Source organism: Rhincodon typus, chromosome 5 (genome assembly GCF_021869965.1).
Source record: "Rhincodon typus isolate 14 chromosome 5, sRhiTyp1.1, whole genome shotgun sequence".
Taxonomy (NCBI): Eukaryota; Metazoa; Chordata; class Chondrichthyes; order Orectolobiformes; family Rhincodontidae; genus Rhincodon; species Rhincodon typus.
Genome location: NC_063336.1, coordinates 110,196,333 through 110,221,032, shown reverse-complemented (window position 1 = coordinate 110,221,032; position 24,700 = coordinate 110,196,333). Strand labels below are relative to the sequence as shown.

The 24,700-nt window shown below is 38.9% G+C and overlaps 1 protein-coding gene across 1 annotated transcript in view; it reads left to right on the top strand.

Moving 5' to 3' along the window:
* Positions 1 to 24,700, top strand: part of LOC109936086 (structural maintenance of chromosomes protein 6-like) — a 105,406-nt gene that overhangs the window by 21,131 nt on the left and 59,575 nt on the right. The window contains exons 5-10 of the mRNA XM_048597115.1: positions 9,685 to 9,821; positions 11,259 to 11,320; positions 15,544 to 15,624; positions 16,563 to 16,664; positions 20,559 to 20,678; positions 24,486 to 24,584. Coding sequence (XP_048453072.1) covers positions 9,685 to 9,821; positions 11,259 to 11,320; positions 15,544 to 15,624; positions 16,563 to 16,664; positions 20,559 to 20,678; positions 24,486 to 24,584 — 601 coding nt within the window. The remainder of the gene's footprint in view (positions 1 to 9,684; positions 9,822 to 11,258; positions 11,321 to 15,543; positions 15,625 to 16,562; positions 16,665 to 20,558; positions 20,679 to 24,485; positions 24,585 to 24,700) is intronic.

Genomic DNA, 24,700 nt, shown 5'->3' with positions numbered 1-24,700 from the left:
AGCAGCATCAGAGGAGCAGGAAGGCTGACACTTTGGGCCTAGACCCTCCTTCAGAAGAAGGGTCTAGGCCCGAAACGTCAGCCTTCCTGCTCCTCTGATGCTGCTTGGCCTGCTGTGTTCAAAATAAAACTCATCTGTCTTTCTGATGGTGTTTCACTCTCAAAGCAATTACTTGATGGGTTAATTAATTTGGGCCACATAATGTTTTATCCAGAAAGAGCCTTCGTTTCCCCATATCCATTTCAGCATCTCATTGTATCATAAATATTTGCAGGATTTTGCCTTCACTATTGTCCTTGGAAATCCATTATGTGTTAACCAAAGTATAGTGGAAAAGTTCCTGTAGTTACTTTTAAATGTACTATTAGCAAGTTTAAATCTATAGTCCCACTGGTTGGACACTAATTCAAAGTAGCATTTTCACTTTATCTTTTCCATTTCTCTATCTTATACACCTCGATCGCTTTTATACCTTTATTTTTGTGGCCTGGAAAGACTCTTGGTTTAATTTATGTTATCATTTTGACACAAAGGTATATTCAGTTTACAAAGAACTAACTCCCAAGAGATGCATTAACCATCTAGACTGTTGTTTGTGATGGTTGGAATACTAACTATTAAATCTGTGTACTTTGGTGAATCACAATACACATGAAACCATAGAAAGTACATCTGACTTTTGGAGCTGATGACTTTGATTGGGAGCTTGCTTAGCAAATCCTTGACTGGTACAGAATTGAAGAGGGGCCAGAGTTCAGCCTTTATATCTCTCAGTGTCCGCCTTGTTCTGAAATGTTCAGAGTGATGGAACGGGCAAAGTGTGGAATGGTGGGATGTGGAGGTGGGGACAAAGATCATTGGTCCCACTGCTGCTCCTGGCCTGGGCCCCGACCTGAACGTGTGGTCTCCCTGACTTTGGTTATTGGACCCTAATGTCCTGTCCTAGGTCCCATATGGAGGAACAATCTCACTCTTCAACCAGAGGAAATCTGATGCTCCAGACTCTATGATCTTTTAGGGCCCATAAAAGATAAGGTTAACTTGTCAGGTGAAGAGGAGGAAATAACTTGATGCAGCTAATTTGGATTTCAGAAAGAAATACGCTTAAACGATCTAATACTTAAACAAGTTGACTCCTGTGCTGGCATCTCATTAAATTAAAAAAAAATGCAAAACAAAAACTGTGGATGCTGGAAATCAGAAACAAAAACAGAAACTGCTGGAAAATCTCAGTAGGTTTAGTAGCATCCATGGACAGAAATCAAAGTTAACGGGACATCTCAAAGATCTTCTGGTTCACCTTCATAAGGTGGATAGCCATTTAGACTCATTTGGTGCTTGTTAACTAGAGTTGACTGTGTTGGAAAGTAGTTTAACTGCCTGAAGAATCCTGGGACAGGATCAAGGCAAGTGATTGGGTCAGGTCCACAGGCTCTAGCTAGGTGTAAGTACTGCCAAAGAAAACTCTGTAGAGGAATATCCTTCTCCCACAATAACAGACCAGCTGCCTTTTCTGTTTTCTATTTAAATTTAAAATAAAAATGGAGGAGAGGCCACCTTTGAGTTAAAGCATCCTTCGTAGTTACTGTAGCTTGCTCCTCATCTCAAGCCAATTGGCTCTCCATCCCATCAGCTGTTCTTAGTTACACAGGGAGCCTAGCATTTCATTGGTCAGCTCCAGCAGAACCCCAATCTGTGCTGCCAATCCCCAGAGGGAACAATTACCCCAAATGTACTTTCAGAAACTCTTTGACGAGTTGTCATACATGTATCACGTGTCAAACTAATTGAAATCTCTCCGATGCAGACTTAATTTGATGTGAGAGAGGTAATTCAAATAATTACTAGAATCAAGTCCTGCTGGTTTTTATATCATATGTAAGTCTATTCCCGTTCAATTTCATCAACCTCTTATCAGCCATACCCTTTTATTCTTTTCTCCTTCATTGTATTTACCTAGCTTTTCCTAAATGCATAGACAATGCAGAAACATTGAAAATAAGAGCTGGAGTTGACCCATAAAGCTTGCACCACTATTCAACATGATCATGGCTGATCCTCTGACTCACTGCCTTTCTCTTACACTCTCCCTATGCACCGTGACACCTTTAGCCTTGAGTGATCTAGTGTGGTAGAGAATTCCACATTCAGCAGCCTCTGAGTAAAGAAATTTCTCTTCATTTCAGTCTGAGATGGCGTACCTCATACCCTCAGTCTCTCCTGGAGACCCTTGGCCAGGGGAAACATCATCCCTGTGTTTTAATGTCTGAATTTTATATATTTCTGTGAAGTGCCCACTTGTGCTTCTTAAACTCTTATGAGTACAATTTCTCCTCATTTGAAAATAATGCTATTCCAGGAGTCAGTCTCGTGAAGCTGTGCTGTACTCCCTCTCTGGCAAGTATATGTTCTGCTTCCAGTACTGGGTGATAGAAAGTGCCATATTCCATTGGGTAGAGAGGTTTCTTTTGAATTCTCTATTGGAGTTATTGTTGATGATCTTACATTTATTGTCCCTGGTTTTAGGATTGGTATTACAGGATCAAAATGTTCAGCAACATCTGTGGGAATTCCTGGGAAACTTTGGTTTTGTCAGCTCCTTGTTTTTGTGAATCACATTTCCAAGTGTCAGATTTCACGAAAATCAATTACTTGTTGCCATTGTAGTGTGCAAGTCTCATCACACTTGGAGACTTCAAGGCTGATACATAGCATGAAATAAGGCACCTGAGAATCCATCCACCTCAACTCAATTCAGTGCAAATGTTTCTTTTGCTTTTGTGAAACTCAAAGGTAACTGGATCATGGCTTTAGATCCACTTCTTCTGCATCACTGCAGTAATGTTTGAACACATGCCAGCATATTTCAGGTAGCTGTTTTCTTAATGTAAACCCGCTGCTGTAGAATTTGTTTACTCCATCATTGCAGCACAGTGTAAATGCCACCATATTGAACTGCCCTTATGATCGCCAACCTGCCTCAGGAGTGCCCACCTGTCTCTGCAGGGCAACTGAGACTCCAGAGCTTCTCTCTAAGTGCCCTTGCAGACTGAGTCTGCTAATGTCCCTAACAGAACGGTAAGCACCAAGGTGATAGTTATAACAGAGGCCTAAAGTTCATATTTTAATCTTTGGAGGTTTGTCTTAACAAGCCATTCAAGAATCTCTTTTGCAGCGAGTGATGCATAGTTGAATGAGTTGAATAGGAGGATGAGTTTTAACAAAGAATAGAAATATGCATTTTTGTACAAATGATTGGACATTATTAATGGTACCAGATTGCTTGAAAATGCAGAATACCCAATTCAGTGTACAGAGAATGAGATGGCTTGATGTGGAGGGTTGGTTCTGAAAGCAAAAATGTCAAATCCAGTCCAGAAAGGGCTTAGTTACCATTTTGCCATAGCCAAACTGATGGAATTTGATGAACTCTTTGCACTGTGTATTGACAACAATAAAATTGATGGTTTTTAAAAGAGGTTTAGGTGTGGTTACAGATATCCTCGTGGAATTCATTTAGTTTTAAATGAATTTTATTTCTCAGTTCTCTTGTCAATAGATCATTTAGGCCTCAAAGTATGTACATTTCTTGTTATTACCATTTTTTTACTGAAACCTTATCCCTGTTCATTATAGCTTTATCTATCACTGTCCTGTTTATTGTACGTTAGATTGCTGCAACATTGCTCTGGGATCAGTTTACCTAAATTTAAAACCTTGAGTCTTTTCTTACTCTCAAACCTAATGTAGTATTCTATCCAATTATCATTGCTGTTATGGGTCATTGCCATGCTAATCTGTTGGATTTCACCCTTGAGCAGTAGAGGGACGGTGATTGTGACTAAAAGCTGATACAGCACTTTGACTGAGGAGAAAAGAAAGCAGCATATTGTACAAACAGAAGGTTCGGCTCAATGCTGAAGGCAAATCATGCAATAATTCAGTTTTGTTATGGCCAGTAGTTTTGCTGATCACTCAATTTTTGCTTTCAGCTTGGAGCAGAACCTCCTGTTCCTGCAGCATGCTCTCAGTTTAAGTGTAGCATCAACAATCAGCCAAAGTCATCATCAGCTAAAGTTCTCAACTTTGCTATCCTGTGAAATGAACCGCTAGTAGTATGCTTGTCTCAATGGTAGCATTTCTAAAATATGTGAAACCACAATTATTTTTGTTTAAATTATTCCAAAATCAGACATTAGTTTCATTAGGGGAAAAACAGGGGAGGCAATGGCTTAGTGCTATTATCACTGGACTATTAATTCAGAAACCCAGGTCATGTTCTGAAGATCTGGGTTTGAATCCTGACATGTCAGATGATGGAAATTGAATTTGATTGAAAAAAAGACTGGAATTAAGAGTCTAATGATGACCATGAATCCATTATCGATTGTTGGAAAAACTCATCTAATATCCTTTAGGGAAGGAAACTGCCATCGTTACCTGGTCTGGCCTACATGTGACTCCAGACCCACAGCAACGTGGTTGACTCTTAACTGCCCTCTGGCCAATTAGGAATGGACAATAAATGCTGGTCCAGCCAGCGATGGCCTCATTCTGCGAATGAATTTAAAAAAGCAATGTGTTCTCTTTGATTCTGTTGTGTGTGTTCTTTGAGTATTGGTACAAGCAAAGACCAGATTTCATAGTAACGCGAATCTATGTTTATTGTACCTGATGGAACGACAACAGAGCAGGAGGGTCTGCACTGTTCAGGACTGAACTTGTTATTAGTACAGAGTGACATAAAGCCTCCAGCAGACACCCATCCAAATAATCATCAGATCCTATCATGATATGTTCAATTTATTTCTTTTTAGACAAAAGTGAAATCCTTCCTCAATGCTCAAAAAACCACCTATGCAGTCCTTCCATTGATTTTTGTTGAACATTAAAATGAGTTGATCATCTTTAATTCAGGTAACCTACCCTTCAGGTGATTGGAATTTGTGTTGGTTTTATTTCCAGTAAGATATTTTTCCTAGTGTGGTAATGCTTATGTTATCCCTCATAACATAAGAAACTAGGTGTGGATAACATAGTATTGATATTTATTACAGCTGACCATTATATATAATGATTACAGTCACAGACACTTAAGAGTCTGGGCTAATAATAGTTTATTGACTTACAAACAAGACCATAACTTCAACAGTGTTTCATGCTTCAGGTGACCCTGGTAAGGTTGGAGTCTACAATCTTTATACCATTAGGTCATATGCTATAATACAGTGATGACATCATGAACACGCCTCCTAAAAGTATATTGATGCACTAACCATGAAACACAACACAACATAAATTCTAACTCACATTCATTTATTTTATCATTTTCGGTATCTGAAGCAATAATGTCCAGATTTGGTGGTTTTCAGAGCTGACACATCTGTAGTTGTTATGGAAATTGGTTGCAACTAATTACTAAAACTTTGTCTGAAATATAACAAATGGTCACAAGTGGTCTGGATGAATCCTTTTATTTGTTCATGGGATGAGGGCATCGTGGGCTAGGTAGCAATTGTTGCCCATCCCTAATTGCCCAGAGGGCAGTTAAGAGTCAACCACATTGCTGTGGGTCTGGAGTCATACATAGGCCAGACCAGGTAAGGATGGCAGCTTTCTTACCTTTAATGTAAAGGACATTAGTGAACCAGATGGGATTTTCCAACATTTGGCAATGGATTCACAGTCATCATTTAGACTTTTAATTCCAGATATCTATTGAATTCAAATACTACTATTTGCCGTGGTGGGATTCAAACCCAGATCCTGGGAATGTAATCTCGGTCTCTGTATTAAAAGTCCAGCGATAATACTACTAGGCCATCACCTCCCCTAGAACAATGACTAACTCCTCTTAAAAATACAATGCCAAATTATCACTGGGCTGTGATAAATGTTCTTAAATCCTTGAAGCTGCTGGATTTGTTTGCTATCTGTGACCACAAGAACCACCTATTTGGCAAAACTATAAACACAAAAATTGATTTCATTTATAGCCATATAAATTAATTCCTCCAGATATATTCAATTTAGCAAGTTTAAAGTTCTGTAATGTTCAAAAAATGTACATTTTCATTTAGCAAACTAGAGATTATTGGGTAAGGTAAGGTGCTAGCGTACAGGGTGAACTCTCCGCTAGTTTGTAAAAAGGCAGAGCAAAATTTCTGAAGGGTACATAACGAATCAATAGTATTTTTTAAAAACCAAGGATAAGAACCATTTGTTCAAACAAATTCTGACTAATTTCTTTCAAAATGAGAATACTTAAAAAGATCAAAAGAGCGAACTAAAAACTTAATTGTGCTTTTCCAAATTCCGAACTTTTAGATCCTTTTTGTTCCAAAGTCTCTTCTTCTGGTTATTTTGAGTTTGTGTTTGTGTGTGTGTGAGTGAGAGTGAGAGAGGCGTGTCCATGTGTGTGTGTGTGTCCGTGTGTGTGTGTGTCCGTGTGTGTGTGTGTCCGTGTGTGTGTGTGTCCGTGTGTGTGTCTGTGTGTGTGTCTTCAAATTCAGTCAACTGGATAGTTAGTTTGCGATGCAGAGTGATACTAACAGTGTGGGTTCAATTCCTGCTCTGGCTGAGGTCATCATGAAGGACCATGTGTGCAACTGCATGAGATTGGAGAGATACTAAATAGGTATTCCACATCAGTGTTTATTATGGAGAAAGAAGCGGAAGACGGAGAATGTGTGGAAATAAATAGTGATATCTTGAAAAATGTCCATATTACAGAGGAGAAGGTGCTGGACATCTTAAAATGCATAAGGTGGATAAATCCCCAGGATTTGATCAGGGGTGCCCTATAACTCTGTGGGAAGCTAGGGAAGTTGTTGCTGGGTCCCTTGCTGAGATATTTGTATCATCGGTAGCCACAAATGAGGTGCCAGAAGCCTGGAGGTTGGCTAACGTGGTGCCACTATTTATGACAGCTGGTAAGGAAAAGCCACGGAACTATAGACCGATTGGCCTGACATTAGTGGTGGGCAAGTTGTTGGAGGGAATCCTGAGGGACAGGTTTTACATGTATTTGGAAAGGCAAAGACAGATTGGGGCTTGTCAACATGGCTTTGTGCATGGGAAATTATGTCTCAGTGTAGTTGGGAGTTGCACATGTGGACCCTACAGAATCCTCATTGTAGTAGACTCTGAAGAAACTGCCCAGAAAATTAAAATTGCTGCTGAGCAATTCTGCCGCACCTGAAACCCAAAATAAAATATCCACTTACAGCAGAAAATTCAGAAGGTTCTGATTAAATTAACTAAATATATACTTTGGAAAAGTTATATTGTTAAATACATCATCCAACTCCTGAGTGACGATTGAACTGACTCCATACTTAAATCACACACCTACAACTGCATCTCTACCAGAGCCCTGACATTCGTACCACACAAATACCAGGCTATGGCCATCAAGAAGAGACAATCTAACCAATGCTCCTTGACATTCAATGATGTTACCATCGCTGAATCTCCTACTATTGACATCCTTGGGGTTACCATTAACCAGAAACTCAACTGGACTCACCACGTAAACACAGTGGCCACAAGAGCAGGTCAGAGCCCAGGAATACTGTGGGAAGTAATGCACAACCTGACTCCCCAAAGTCTGTCTACTGTCTACAAGACACAAGTCAGGGGTGAGTTGAAAAACATTCTACTTGCCTGCATGGGTGCAACAACACTCAAAAAGCTTGATACCATCCAGGACAAAGTAGCCCGCTTGAGTGGCACCACATGGCAACTGTTCTTCTCAAGTTCACAAGGAACTATAGAGAGTGGTGGACACAGCCTAGCCCATCATGCAAACCAGCCTTCCATCTACTGACTCCATGCATACTTCCCGCTGCCTGGGAATGCAACCAACATAATCAAAGACTCCTCCCACCCCAGTTATACTCTCTTCAATTGAGGAGAAGTATAGAAGTTTGAATACACACATGAACAGATTAAAGAACAGCTTCTTCCCCACTCTTACCAGACTTTTGAATGGACCTCTCAAATTTTAATTCTGATTTCTCTGCACCTTCTCCACAGCCATAACGCTGTAATCTGGCCTCTGTCCTGTTACCCTGATGCACTTTGTATGGTACAATCTGCCTGTATAGCAAGCAAAACAACAGATTTCACTGTACCTCGATACATGTGACAGCAATAAATTAATCAATCACTCAATCCACAAGCATCCAACCCCTCTGCCACTGACGCTCAGTAGCAGCAGTATTTTCCAATCCACAAGATGCACTGCAAGATCCATCAAAGCTCCTTAGACAGTACCTTCCATACAAATGACCACTACCACTTAGAAAGAAAAAGGCAGCAGATACATGGGAACACCACCAAGTTCCACTCTAAGCCATTTCCTGTTTTGACATGGAAATAAATCACCATCCCTTCACTGTTGCTGGGTCAAAATCCTGGAATTCGAGAGGGAATAGGTCAAAATACAGCACGTGAAATGCAGCAGTTTAAGAAGGCAGCTCACCACCACTTTCTCAAGGGCAACTAGAGACAGGCAATAAATACTGGCCTAGCCAGCGATGCCCACATCCCACGAGTGAATGAAAAACATGGTGACCTCCCTCCTTTTGAAAAATAGGAGGGCGCAGAGTGGCAATCAGTGTAAGGTTGCTTCTCCTTGGAAAATCTGGCCTTTTGTTTTATCTGCCCTTTTAATTCATCTTGCAATCCTTGTTGATTTTCATTTAAATTTATAAAGTGTTGAATCTACAATCCCAAAGACTCAGAGGTGATAACCTAGTGGTATTATCGCTGGACTATTAATTGAGGAAACTCTGCTAATGTTCTGGTTCGAATCCTGCCAAGATAGATCATGGAATTTGAATTCATTTTTTAAAAAAAAGTTGGAATTAAGAATCTCCCAACAACCATGAATCTGTTGCCAATTGTCAGAAAAATCCACCTGGTTCACTAATGTCCTTCAGGGAAGGAAATCTGCCATCCTTACCTGGTCTGGCCTACGTGTGACTCCAAACCTACAACAATGTGGTTAACGCTCAAACTGACCTCTGAAATGGCCCAGCAAAGCCACTTAGTTCAGGGGTATCTAGAGACAGGCAATAAATGCTGGCCAGCCAGCAATACCCATGTTCCAAGAGCGAATTTCTAAGAAATTCACAGTGTCGGGAAGATAAATGCATTACCACTTGGACTATTCAACCATCATCTGCACAAATGCTTGATTATACACATGCATGCCATCGAAAATTTTCACATAACGAACTTCGCATTCTCCATTCTCACATCTTAACAACTGGAAAGTCAAAGCTAAAAATTTATATGTGCTTTCAAAAGAAAGAAGATGTAGGAAATAAATTATATCTGTTTTTTTTACTTTTCTTTCTTCATGTACTTTCAAACAACTGTGTTGGAAACTAAGGAAAAAATAAATTTTCACATGAAAGCATTCCCCTTTACTCAGATGGCACTCAGCAGACTTCATATTGACAAAGTACACGTGTAGCGCAGACGCTATCTTGATATTACTGGAGACCATGTAGGGCCCAACATGCACTTACTATAAAAATCCTGCGTCCATTCGCCGCAAGCCCTCCATTGCCATTAGTCTAAATGAATGGTGGATGTGATCAAAGTTAAATGGAGTGTTTGAGAGAATGAGCGATTATATTTAAACTAAAGATCTTAACATTCTGTATTTTGCAGTTCTGCGTGCATTTCAATAACCTTGAGAAACCAGGGACCTGATGCTTTTAAACCCGAATTATATGGCAAAGCCATCATAGTGGAACAAACTATTTCAGCACAGGGAACAAGACAGTACAGTTTGAAGAGTGAATCAGGTAAAAGAGAATTTCTTTTTAAAACAACAGCTACTTTGTGGTTTGGGAGAAGCACAGTTTTTTTTGCACAAAATGTAACACTATTATGTTTTTACAAACATTGCATAAAGACATTTTGAATATGACAGCATTTTTTTCTTGATTTGTTGTCATTTCCTTTACTAATACAAAATTTTGTTTCATCTGATAAAGATGGATAGGGGATCAATCACATAAGGACATTGGCCAGGTAGGGGAAAGTAGATAATCATTTGCCTTATCCAAACCATGATGTAGAGGTACTGGTGTTGGACTGGGGTGGACAAAGTCAGAAGTCATACAACACCAGGTTATAGTCCAACAGGTTTATTTGAAATCACAAGCTTTTGCAGCACTAGTCCTTTGCCAGGTGAACGTGTTCACTTCACCTGATGAAGAAGCAGCACTACAAAAGCTTGTTAATTCAAATAAACCTGTTGGACTATAACCTGGTGTCGTATGACTTCTGACTTCATCATAACCAAACTGAGGTTTTTCACCATTTGGGTCTAATCCCAATCGCAGACTCATTTATTTCAATACTCGCCTTTTTTTAAAAAAAATAAAAACAATTACTTGCTTTTCCAAAAAGAAGACCCTTCTTAATTATAGTTTCTGACAAAATGCCACTTTTAACTGCTTTCTCTGTAAGTACACTGTTTTCACCTTCCCTTTAGTTTATTCTGCTATTATCTTAAATTCAACTCCTCTCATTGCTAGCTTGCCAACCAGAAAAAGAAAGATTACTACAGAGTGTCCCCAAACGTCCAACTTATGAATGTACGCACTTACAATTGTGATCACATCCAGGGGTATAATTTTAAAGATCTGACATATGAATGTTTCCTGTACTTATGAATGGCTATTTTGTATTATTCTGCATTTTGGTCTGATTTGCATTCAAATCGACTTGCCAATAGACTCAACAACAGAACCTGTTCACAACCCAGGACTGCCTGCATTTAATTTATCATAATGCGGCATAATCTTGAGCCTGATCATCACACAATTTTGCTCAGTTGCAGTGAGGAAAACCATAACTTCTTCTCTTTATAACTGCAAACTCTAATAGAACTCTGAGAATGTTTTGTCATTAAATGATGTGCCACTTTTGTTCCAGGATGGAATAGAAGAGAGCAAACACATTTTCAACGTTGTATAATAAATTATTATATAAGATTTTTGTCGTGCTTTAGTGCAAATGTTGTAGAAAATATGGTACAAATTGACGTGAGAGCATAGTCTCTCTAAATTTGTATGCACAATATACCAATACATAACTCATCTGTCAACTAAATGAAAAGAAAAAGTGAGGTCCATTCTTAGCCTATAGATAAACACGTTATACAATACAGATCTTTGATGAAAACTGCCTGTTATGCAAAATCCTTTAATAATTTAAAGTTCACTTTTTCCCAGCGCATATAATTTCTACAAAGAAAGAAGAACTCAACATGATCTTAGAGCAATTCAATATACAGGTATGTTCTGCTTTTCAATTCATTACCTTTGTCAAAATGTAAATAAGCCTGCAATTAGCAGTCAATAATTTCATGAAATCATATTGAATTCCTCTGACCTGCATGTTAATGGATGTTTCAACCTGATTATTGTGTAATAATAGAAAAAAAGAATTTGAATTGAGCAGGTTTGGTTTTTGGCAGTGTCATTTAAAAAATAGTTTTTAATTGCATGGTGAAAGGCTGTAGGTATTAGGTATGCAATGAGATTTTCAGATGGTCAGAGTCTTTTTTCCAATCAGAGTTCATTAAGAAATGTGGAGCCATATTTCTGTTCTAACAGATATTTCATAGCAAAGGACTGTCTGAGGAAGGCAAACTTGTTTCTCCTTTCCCAGCAGTCAGCTGCTGTATTCTGAAAATTAAAGACCCACTTTGACAGCTGCTGTCAAACCGTAACTGCTAAAGGTAAGTGTGATTTTAGGGTGCTGGGACGGTACGGTGAAAGATAGGTAAAGTGGTAGGGTGCCAGGTTACAGAGTATTAGTTGGATAGGGTGCCATGGTGTTAATTAGAGTGCCAGCTGGCAGGGGGTTTAGGAGTAAGGATGCCGGATGGTTAGAGGGTACAGTACGAGGGTTCCAGCTTGGGAGAGTGTAAAGTGGTAGGTGGGCAGGTTGCCAGATGGGAAGGGGCTAGGGTGCAATGTGATCTGAAGGAAGATAGAGTATGACATGCTTATACCCTTAGGCCAGATCATGGGTATGTCTCCCAAAAGCCTATTGATATACTGACCATGAGTCACCACCTCTTCCACATAACATTTTCCATGAAGGCTACTTGAGTCTGGGAGCTGTTGAACTGGCTGCTTCCTATGTGGTGGTATCAAGTGTTAGTGCTCTTGGCAGGTTGGCACTTCCTTGTTCTGGGTCCTCATACTGGTAGAAAGCTGGCAAGCCAGCAACTAAAGGCTGGATTTCCAGAAGATCTGGCAGAATTTCTAATTTGCCCTGCATTTGGAGTTAGTTACAGGTAAGGAAGGCCATCTAACGTCTCTACCCAGAGAGAGGTGAAGAAATTTTTTCACTATCTTGTTCAATATTCCATTGGCCTCATTGACGTGCTTTGTACTGGTTGGATACATTGAACGTCGACTCTAATAATATTCCAAAGTCTCTTTCAGTTTTCTAACTGTTGACACAAAGCACCCATTGTTCCCTAATAAAAGGTTTTCTGCTCCACTATTACCACCTTCGAAAATTTAACAATCTCTGGATAAAAGTCACCTTTTACTGCTTACAAATTATTTCAATCATGCAGTAATTTCAGATTTTCAATGATTCATAAGCCTTTGAAGTACCGAAACATGCAGTGCTTTTTAGTTCAATATATGCTACCTATACAGTGCAAACCTTTTATACAGTATCACAGGAGCAAAGCATGGTAGGTGCCTAGGATCGAATTGATTTTTTTGTTTTATATTGAACTTTTCAATTCATTCTCTTGTAATGCTAGATTCAGTGTGGAAGAGATGAATTCCTGTGGATTCACACAAAAATTTTTACCAGCATGTCCTTGACCTGAACTAACCTGCCGGTTCATTAGGATTTCCTCCAGTTGTGAATTTGTGTGAGTTCATGAAAAGTAGTTAAATTTCGAAAAGGCTCTATTTAAGGCCAGCACTGCCACTAGATGGTGTTAGATACACACAGCGCAGAATTAGAGCATTTCTTTGAAAAATGTGAGATCAGAGCCAACACATCATGGAGCCTCTTGTCCATGAAGCAAGTGATTCAATTCCAATCTGGAATTTATGATGCTTATTGATCCACAAAATAACAGACTTACCAAATTGTACAAACTGATCTGTCCCATGATCTGGCCAATCGTGTACCCAGTTAATGAGCACATTATTGGATAGCAATGCTCAGATTTCAAAATTCGGATCCCATACTGAGTTAAAAACCAGAAAGGGGCCTGCAATCTGCAAGTTGGGAAGATATGCTGAACCTTTGTGAACTACTGGTCAGTCCCCTGCTGGAGGACAGGGGCCATGCTGGCTACTCTGCACGTGGACAAAAAGCTCCTGGTGGTCATCTTTAATGCTATTGTGCATTGGGAGCACACAGTGCACTCCGAAAAGCTTATGGCTCCAGTAGAAATGTTGGCACAGTTGTAATTCTGTTCAATTCACACAATGCTTAATACATCAGGAATCATCTGAAGAAGAGTCACTGAACCTGAAACGTTAACTCTGCTCTCTGTCCATGGGTGCTGCATGGTTTTCCCAGCAATTTCTGTGTTCGTTTCAAGAAGCATCTGTGAAGGGAATAAATAGCTGCAATTTTCCAGAGGCAGGGTTTGGGGAATGGTCAGATCCTCAATATTTCTACAGACTACAGGATCTTGGGCCACATATTTTAGCAGTGACAATCAAGTAAGTGGCTTCCACTGACGCTACAACTCCATGAAGAAGGCTGGCATGTCCCCTGTCAGCTCCTGGCTCCAAACTGGGTTTGGAAGAGATGCTCTTTTCTCTCCTATGAACCATCTTTTAAAATATTCCACTGCATTTTCTACATCCTTATCTCGAACAATAAATATAAGGATGAAAACAGAATAGCATGTTTGCTGGAAATGTGAAACAATTACACAGAATGCTGGACAAACACAGCAGGCCTGGCAGTATCTGTTGGCGACAAAGAAAGAATTGACGTTTCGAGTCTGGTATAAGTCTGCTTCCAAGGAGTAAATAAATAATTGCAAGGAGCTCCTCAGACCTCTTTGTACTAAGATTGAGACCATCCAATCAGCAATCATCCAATCCGGTACTTCCCTCCCTTCCATCAGCCCAGCAGACCAGCCTTCCTGTAGAGTTCCCTCCATCTTTCCTGTCTCCCCTCAAATCCTCTCCAAGCTTAACCTGTCCATTGACACACCTATTGCTCCCTGAGTCCTATTCCCATTGAAGGGCTGATCCTGACCTCCATCCCTACCTCCCATGTGGACTGATATTGTGAATAGTTCTTGCTCTTCACTGTTGTTCCCTGTTTCTCCTCTTAGCGGTTCCAAGATTCCTCTGAGGTTTTGCACATGCCGATTGGCGTATCAATGCCAGTTTCAGAGGTCACTGCCATGCACAGACCTCCAAATGTCCATGCACTGAGAATAAGAATTACAGGGAGCGTTGATCTTTTTTCCTCTTGTCCTCATCCCTCTCTCATCGCTTACAATGGTCTCACTTGCTTCCTCTTCACTTACCTTGGATGGAACCCTCCCCCACCCACCCAGGGATATACCTTTGACCCAATCCTAATTCTCAGATACCTGCTACCTATAAAAACATAATCTGGAGACATAATGTTAGCTTTCACATGTACACTGAATGCAAGTTTACCTCACCACCACTTCTCCTGACATCTCTGCTAAGTTATCAGAATGCTCTACTGATGCCTAGAACTCAGTATTGAGCCAGGTAGCTCTAAGGTGTCAAAGATGATCTGCTGTTGTTTGAGCTTCATCAAAGCCTCCTGGTCTTACCTGGCAGGACGTTTCAGCCACGAGTAGTGACTTTGATTGACAGCTATTTCTGAGGCATTTGAAGAAAGAGACAGATCTTTGATTGACTTGAACTCTCTAATTTTCATAACTTCATGACCAGTTGACCAGCCAAGAGCTTGGGACAGCTTAGTCTTGAAGGTTGAAGGTGGGTTTAAAGTCCTATGGTATATATTAGGTGTTCTGAGAGAAACATCAAGTTTCATTTTTGTTTTCATAAAGACAGGAGTGCAAGGAAATACACACGTATGATATTCAGGCTGTCAGAAATTTGTCTAGTTCATTGATATAAATCACAGAATCAATCACAGATGTGTTAAAGTGCACTGGGGCGGCATTTAGCTCCTCCTGCCTACACTGGCTTGTTAAATGAACATTATTAGCTACTGCTAATTTCCTGCTTTTTCATCATACCCTTGCACGTAATTTCCAATCAAATAAGCATACTACAAATGTCTTATCTAAATAAATTGCCTGTTTCAAGTCCGTGCGTCATCTCAGTAAAGTCTGACTTCAACCTGTTCTTAGTGAAGAGAGGGAGACCCATGACAATTTATGGCATATTCCAACTGCTAGTATGCTGTAATGGTTATTTGTTATGATCCCTCAGTACTGTTATTCCTTACCTACATACTGGACAGATAAAAGTGCACTCCACATCATAATGCAATTTTATTGCTACACAGGTGGATAACCCAGTCTCCATTTTAAATCAAGAAATGAGTAAACTTTTGTTAAAATCAAAAAGTGGACCAGAAAAATATAAGGTAAGCTGTGTTGTACATATTCATGTGAAATGCTACAACTCTTTTAAAAGTTCAGTGCAGTGAACATTATTTAATCTTGCATTCATTACTGCATCAGTATGTTTGACTAAGTATGTGTAATTCCACTTTGGTGAAAATGGTAAAATATTATTTGTTTTAGTTCTGTTTTAATAAGAGCCACCAACTAACTCATAGTGAATTGAACGGAACTTTGAGTTGAATTGTGTTTTGTACTGGCAACTATTAAATCATTGCCTATTATAATAAAGGTTGACATTTTAAATGTATTTCCTTTCAAGAATTGAAAAAAGCTTCTGGTTCGTACACATGATCTGTACCACAGAACATCAGCGATCGTTTTCTATATGCTGTTACATGCAATGAAAATCTATTGACAACGATAGAAGAACAATTATTTTTCTTAGCAACCTGTCAAAATCCTCTCATCTTCATTCAAAGGGGTTAGCTTTTTCTGGGCTACTTTTCCCAGGCTTCAGTCATTCTTCAGTGTCTCAGTTCCATAGACATTACCCAGACTGGCGGACTGTTTGGTCACATTGAGGGGAGAAAAATCAATGTCAAACAGGATGCTGTTCTCAACTTGTGTATGTTTCTGCACATCTACTGCAGGGTTTGCTGGAAAGTATTTGGAAACTGTATCCCAAGTTGCCTTTTCTTTAACCGGAAATGATAAGGCCAGTACCGTTACCACTAACTGCTTGATTAATCAGAGCTAACTGAATTTTAACACATTCACACACTGAATCGTAATCAGAGTTGCTGATGATGTGAGCTTTGTTGTTTTAGGGTGCCTATTACTAAATAGCTGGATTTATTTAACTAAAGGTTTAATAACTTTGTCTCAATGTTACCTGAAATCAAGATTACAGCAGACAAATAAGAAATGCTGCTGTTTTAAAACATGCGTATTTTTGAAGTTTTTCATGAAAGCTACTCGACTAGATCAAATGCAAGAAGATTATTCTCAAATACTGCGGACCAAGACAATAACAAGGGAGAGGATTGCAGAGCAGGATGATGTGAGTTGAGCTCATGTATATTTAACTCCATTTCAGATGCAGTCCAAATGAACGAGTTAAGTATAAGCACTAGGTTTCAGTCTTAGCTCCATTGTGGCACTATACGTAAGCATAGAAAGACATTATGAAACATAAGTATGACAAATAATACATTGCCAAATGTTTCTTTCCATCTCCCTGTTAAGAACAACTCCTGTATATAAGTCCTTGCTGCTTACAAATCAGAATGTGACTTCACACACCCAAATTTGTGGTACTATAGAATTGTTGAGGAAACGCAAATAATTTTTAACTGCAATTAGTCACTGGATTAACAGTCCGATTCCTCTATTCAAACATTTTTTGCAAATCATTTCAATAAATCAATTGGTTGATGAAAATCCACAACGGTGAAAGGTATGTCTCTAAACAGGATTGCCCTATTGGAGAGATTTTCAACAAGAGGTTAAAAACATTACATGAAAAATGCAATTTAAAAATACTCAGGTTTTCCCCATCCCACCAATGGATCCTGGGAAATCCTGACTGGAGAGTTTAGAACTAGAAGACAGAATTCCAGAATAAGGGGCAGTCTAATTAGAATTGGAGATGAGGAAGAATCTCTTCACTCAGATGGTAATGAATGTTTGGAATCCTCTACTCCAGAGGGCTGTTGAGGCTTAATCACTAGGTATGTTCAAGACTGAGATTGTCCTCTTTTTACATGTTAAAAACATCAAGGAAAAAGGCATAGTGCAGGAAAATGGTGTTGGAGTACAAGACTAGTCAATATCTCATTGAATGGAGGAACAGGCTTTAAAGGCTGAATTACCTACTCGTGCTCCTATTTCTAATAAAATTAGCATGAACTATGTTTTGAATTTCAAATTCAGCTCCAAGAGATGGCTCTGCTTAAATATCAACAGCAAGATCAGGTCTATTGAAAATGATACTTTTTTGAAGTGTTAGCTTGAAAGTAATTCATATAAGTGTAGGGGAGATTTGTCAAACAGGAGCCTTGAGAGCCGAGTTCGGAAACACAACTCGATCTTTATGCAGGGCTCTTCACCAATGCAGTGTGGGAGAGGTCAGAGAGGAAATCTCCAAGACACTTTACCCATCCCTGGTCAAGTATAGAGTGTTTATACAATTCACATTGCAATGGTTACATGCAACGTTGAAGTGAGTGCTTGCCACATTCCTTCAGACTGTTAAGCTCCTCCCCAAATATTTGTCAGCTGCACTTGTAAAACTCCCATTGTGTATTTTCTCAAAATTATAATGATAAATTATAATATATTGCAATTATAGCATTATAGAGTCATACAGCACAGAAACAGACCCATGGTCCAACTTGTCCATGCCAATCAAGTTTCCCAAACCAAACTAGTCCCACTTGACTCTGTTTGGCCCATATTGCTCTAAACCTTTCCTATTCATGTACCTGTCCAAATACCTTTTACATGTTGTAACTGTACCTGTACCAATCACTTCCCTTGGCAGTTCATCCCACATATGAACCACTCTCTGTGTGAAAAAGTTGCCCCTTAGTTCCTTTTAAATCTTTCTCCTCTCACCTTAAAAATATGCCCGCTGGTTTTGGACTCCCCTACCCTGGGGAAAAAGAAGCCTTTGCTATTCACCTTATCTATGCCCCTCATGATTTTATTAAACTCTATAAGGTCACTCCTCCAGTGAAAAAAGTCCCAGCCTATCCAGCCTCTCCTTATAATTCAAACACTTCATTCCCAGTAACATCCTAGCACCTCCTCTTCTGTAATATGAACTGTTTTCAAGACATCAATATTTATTTCCCTGAGTTTCCTAGCTTCCATGTCTTTCTCTGCAGTAAATACTGTTATGAAATATTCATTTAGTGTCTCTCCCATCTCCTATGGTTCCATGCAAATGACTTTTTTGATATTTAAGGGGCCTTATTCTTGCCCTAGTTGCTGTTTTGCTCTTCATGTACTTGTAGAATCTCTTTGATTATTCTTACCCCTTTCTGTCAAAGCTATCTCATATCCCCTTTTAGCCCACCTGATTTCCCTCTTAAGAATGCCCTTACATCTCTTATACTTTTCTAGAGATTCAATTCATCCCAGTTGTCTATACCTAACATGCCTCCTTTTTGTTCTTGACCAGAGCTTCAATATCTTTATTTGTCCGTTGTTCCCTACTCCTACCAGCCTTACCCTTCACTCTAACAGGAGCATACAGTCTCTGAACTCTTGTTATTTCACTTTTGAAAGCTTCCTACTTGTCAGTCACCCCTTTACCTAAGAACAGTCTACTTCAATCAAGTTTTGAAAATTTCTGTTTCATAATTTTAAAATTGGCCTTACTCCAATTAAGAACTTTAATTTTTATACAAGGCCTATCCTTTTCCAGAACTAATTTAAAACTAATAGAATTATGGTCACTGGTCCCAAAGTGCTCCCCTACTAACACTTTAGTCACTTGCCCTGCCTTAGATCCTAACAGAAGGTCAAGCTTTGTTTCTTCTCCAGTAGGAACATCTACATATTGATAAAGAAAATGTTCATGAACACATTTAACAAATTCCTCTCCATCCAAGCCCCTAACACTATGGCAGTCCCAGCCTATGTTTGGAAAATTAAAATCCCCTACTATTACACCTATTATTCTTACATATATCTGAGATCTCTCTACATATTTGCTCCTCAATTTCCTTCTGACTATTGGGGCTCTGTAGTACAATCCCATCAAGGTGATCATCCCCTTCTTATTTCTGAGTTCTACCCACATTGCTTCACTGGATGATCCCACAGAAATATCCTCTCTAAGTACAGCAGTAATGTTTTCCTTCGTCAAAAATTGCTTTTATCCCCTTACAATGCTATCTGCTCTTCAGTCCATGGTTTATGAGCTTATCTGTTTTCACAATCTGTTAATCAATCCTCTCTGTTGGCAGAGTGGGGACTTCTCTCTACTATCTTCAGCTATTTGTTTAGAGGAATTCCATTACGTTCCTCAGTATTAGTTTGTTGGCTGCATTTATCATTTCATTATACCTATCTTATCTAGTTACTGAGAGTATGAATGCCATGATTCTGACTGTAAGTTACTGTCTCAGCTAACAAACTTCCTCAGCTATTTCATGTCAATTAAAAGGATTTTCACCAAAGCAATGGGAGGAGATCAGGAGAATCTTGCTTAAACTCCAGTTCCCCCTTTAAGCCTTTAATTACTTTGAGCTGGATCTAGTGAGAGGGAAGAGTGAAGATTGCTGGAGCCCATTCAGAAACATATCACGTAATACATGGTTAGGGTAGAGACGTTCAAAGCTGGGGGACATACTTAGAAGGTGAGAGGAGAAAGAATTAAAAGAGACTTAGGGACAACTCTTTCCACACAGAGCAACGTTCATGTGTGGAATGAACTGCCAGATATAGGGACAGTTACAACATTTAAAAGACATTTGGACAGGTGCATGAATAAAAAAGGTTTAGAGGGATATGGGCCAGATGCAGGCCAGTGGCAAATTTGATTGGCATGGATGAGTAGGACCATTGGGTTTGTTTCCATGCTGTATGTCTCCATGACTCTATGATTCTAAAACCCTTGGTGGCCATTTTATGTTACCTTCAGCCATGGGCTGTCCTAACAACCAGAAACAATAAATCGAAATAAAGCTACCATGGTAAAATGAAAACTCATTAATTTTCTTTTTTTTCAGTTGGCTTAAACTTTAACTTTACCATTCAATGCATTAGTTACAAAGGAATGGCACATGTGGCGACATGTATGGAGTAAAGAATCTAGTTTATATCGAAAGTGATTTTTATTATTACATCTCTCTGCGCAATGCTGTTGTGCTGCAAGGATAAATTCTTTACTGAATAATTTGAAGCAACTAAAAATTGATAGCAATATGATTCGATGTTTCCAAAGTACCTAGCAGAGCTAAAGAAGAAAGTCAAGGAGAAGGAAAGACATTATAAAAGCCTTGAATCGTTGAATGGCCTGCAGGAGAAACTAGAGCAGCTCAAGAATCAGATGGCCTGGGCACTGGTAAACAAATAGAAATTTTGTTTTTATAATTCTTTAAAAGATCTCATATGAAAACAATTTACATGCTTGCAATGCTTTCATTTTTGTCTTGTCTAAATAACTGTAAAAACATAATAAAATGTTCAAAGAGGTCGGAAAGTTTGAGGAATATTAAGCTAACCTTATGCCAGTGTCTCCATTCTCACTCATTCAGGGCACACAAGGGCACACACCACACTAACACTGGACTTGGTAATCCTGCAATGCTTTGGAGGTACCTTGGAGCCAGTATTCTGATGTCAGTTCATTTTTATTTTATCAGCTATTTGAGTTAGACAAAGGTTCATAAGTCTCATTTCAGGGGCTCGAACACACCCTCCAGGTTGACATTTCAGTGCAGTGCTGTACTGTCAGGGGTAGGGTCTTTCAGACGGGAATATAAATTGATGTCCTATCTGCCTGTGGAAATGGATTTAAAAGGTCACATGGCACCATTTTGAAGAAAACTAGGGAAAGTTCAACCTGTACGCCTCAGCCAAACAAATAAAGGAACATTACATATCATTTGTAGCACCTTACTGTGCAAAGATCGGCTACCACATGTTCCTAGGTTTTTCATTGGCCTTACAGTTCTTTGGGCATCCTGGGGTCACCAAAGGAGCTTTATTAATACAAATCCTTTCTTTTGGAAGAACAGCCCCAACAGTGGCCTTCCAATGATTGCTCAAAAGGATAGCAGTAAGGAAAGGGTGTTGGGTAGCTAGGCTAGTATGAGAATAAATACGATGGCCAGAAATGATCTTGGATCGGAAGATGTAGAATCCATATGGGTGCAGGTAAGAAATAACAAGGGGGAGAAGTTACCAGTGGGAATAGTCTGTAGGCCCCCTAACTGTAGCTTTATGGTAGGGCAGAGAACAAATCAGGAAATAATGAGGTTATGTAAAAAAAGACAATCTGCTGGTAGATTGGGATAATCAAGTTGGCTGAGGAAGCCATGGGGATCATTTCATAGAGTGTATTCAGGATAATTTTCTAGAACAATATGTGTGAATCCAATCAGACATCAGGATATCCTGGATCTGGTAATGAGGCAGTTTAATAAATGATCTTAGGGTAAAAATTACCTGGGAAACAAAGATTGTAATATGCCAGAGTTTAGCATTCAGTTTGAGAGTGAGTAACCTGGGTCAGAACAATTAAGGTAAAACTAAGTGAAGGTAATTAGAAAGGAATGAGGGTAGAGTTGACTAGAGTAGACTGGGAAAGGAGCTTAGTGAAAAAGACAGTTGAGAAACAATGGCAGATGTTTAAGAAAATACCTCATGTCTCACAACAAAGATATATCCCAGTGAAGAAGAAACATTCTAGGAAAAGGACAAACCAACCATCATTTACCAAGGATGCTGAGGATAGTATCTAATTGAAAGGTAAAACATAAAATTCAGCACACATTCTTGGTAAGCCAGAGGATCAGCAAAGTTTTATAAATTAACAAAACATGACCAAAAAAAACGAAGAGTGAGAAAATAAACATTAAGAGTAAACTAGCAAGTAACATCAAAACAGATAACTAGAGCTTTTATATACATATATAGATAATATATACATATATAAATAGGAAAAGAGAGGTCAAAGTGAACATAGATCCCTCGGAGAATGAAGCTGGTAAAATAATAATAATGGAGAACCAGGAAATGGCAGACTAGCTGAACAAATGCATTGCATTAATCGTTTTGGTAAACACTAGTAGCATTGCAAATATGCTAAATAAACAAAGGGCAAAAGGAGGAGAAGAAATAAACGCCATAAATATTATGAGTTAAAGTAATAGGGAGACTAATGGAGCTAAAGGCCAGATTCTTCAGACTTGTTGTGTTTATTCTATGATATTAAAGGAAGTAAGCACAGTGATAATGGATGCACTGGTGATAATTTTCCAAGAATCGTCAGATCCTGGAAAATTCCCAAAGGATTGGAAAACTGTTGATGTAGCACCCTTATTGAAAAAGGAAGGAGACAATAAAACAGATATAGTTGACTTAACATCAGCCATCGGAAAAATGTTAAACTCGATGTAAACAATCTAGTAGTAGAGCATTTAGAAATGTATAATATAACCAAGGAGTGTCAACATGGCTTCATTAAGGGGAACTCATGCCTGATATTCATTATAATTCTTTGAAGAAGTAACACACAGGATTATTAAAGAGGAATTAGTAGATAGAATATATTTGGATTTCCAATGGACATTCAGTAAGGTACCGCGCATTGCGTGACTTAATAAGAGCTTGTAGTGTTAAGGACAGTATATTAGCATGAATAGAGTATTGGTTAACTAATAGAAGACAGAGAGTTGAGAAAATGTGGGAGGTGGTGTAGCATTTTCAGGTTAACAACATATAATTATTGGAGTGCCACAGGGATTTTTGTGGGTGCCATAATTATTTACAATATAAATTCATAACTCAGATGGGAAAGAGAATGTACTATCACCAAGTTTGCAGATGACACACAAATAGGTGGATAGACAAGTGCTGAGGGTGACACAAAGAGAACAAAGGTTAAGTGAATGAGAAAAAGCTTGGCAGGTGAAATATAATGTTGGAAACTGCGAGGTTATGCCTTTGGCTGGAAGAATAGAGAAGGTGAATATTATTTAAATGGATAAAGACTACAGAAAGCTGCAGCACAGAGGAATTTGTTAGGGGGAGGGCTTCTCTTGCATTAGTCACAAAAAGCTAACATGCAGGTAATAGGGAATTCAAATAGAATGTTGTCCTTCATTTCAAAGGCAATGGAATATCAAAATAGGGAGATCCTGCTAAAACTATTAAAGGCACTAATTAGACCGTGCCCAGAATAATGTGAACAGTTATTATACTACATTGGAAGCAGTCCAGGGGAGGTTTAATAGGTTGATCCTCTTTGTGAAGGGATCTTATGAGGAGGGGTAGAGTAGGTTGGGCCTGTACTCACTAGAGTGTAGAGGAATGAGAGGTTACCTTATTGAAACATACAAGATTATGAGGGGCTTTGACAGGGTAGATGCTGAGAGGTTGTTTCCCCTTGTGGGAGAGTCTAGAACCAGAGGGCACCATCTCAAAATAGGACACACATTTAAGATAGAGATGAGGAAGAATTTCTCCTTTTGAATGTAGTGAATCTGTGAAATTCTATACTATAGAGGTCAGCTGAGGCTGGGTCATTAGGTATATTCAGAGTTGAGATAGATTTTTAATCTGTAAGGAAATCAAGGATTATGGAGAAAACACAGGAAAGTGGAATTAAGGATTATTAGATCAGCCATGATCTCATTGAGTGGCAGAGAGGATTTGATGGGTTGAATGGCCTACTTTTGCTCATATATCTTATGGTCATATCAGGACCAGGAAGCAGTTTAGATTTAAAATTGTCCCCTCGAAGTTAGTGTTGGTGTATCATGTATGTCCATTCTCTTCCACTTGAAATCATACTTTGTATAAGCTGATTTATAAAAAGAAAATTCTACCTCTCACTCTTGTACCCACAAGAAACAGAAACTTCAGGCTCTCTATAGTATGTAAATGCAGTCAATTGTGAAAAATGTCATGCAGAGCCAATTTTTGGCACAGATCAACAGATGTTCAGATCCCATTAGCTAGTAATTGTACTTATTAAGAAATCTACAAAAGAACACACCACAATCTGTTTTGAATCATAACCTTTATATTTGCAAATCATCAACATTGAAGTTTAACTTCTGTATGCTATGGAAAGTACATCCCACAAAATCTAATGAGGAATTTTAACCAGTAAAGAAATAAACATATTCATTTTGTACTGTAGGTCATTGAGATTGAAAAGGATTTGGAATCGATAAAAGACTGTCTTAATGGAGAACAACGACATGGTATCAAATATAATCAGGAACTAGAAGAATGGCAGGTGAGCTCATATTTTGAGTTCATTGTTCATAATCTTAACTATTACTGCTTTTCTTTTGTGGTGCTTACAACAGTTAATTTAATTGCCTATATGAAGGGGAAGTTTCCTGTTTTTGA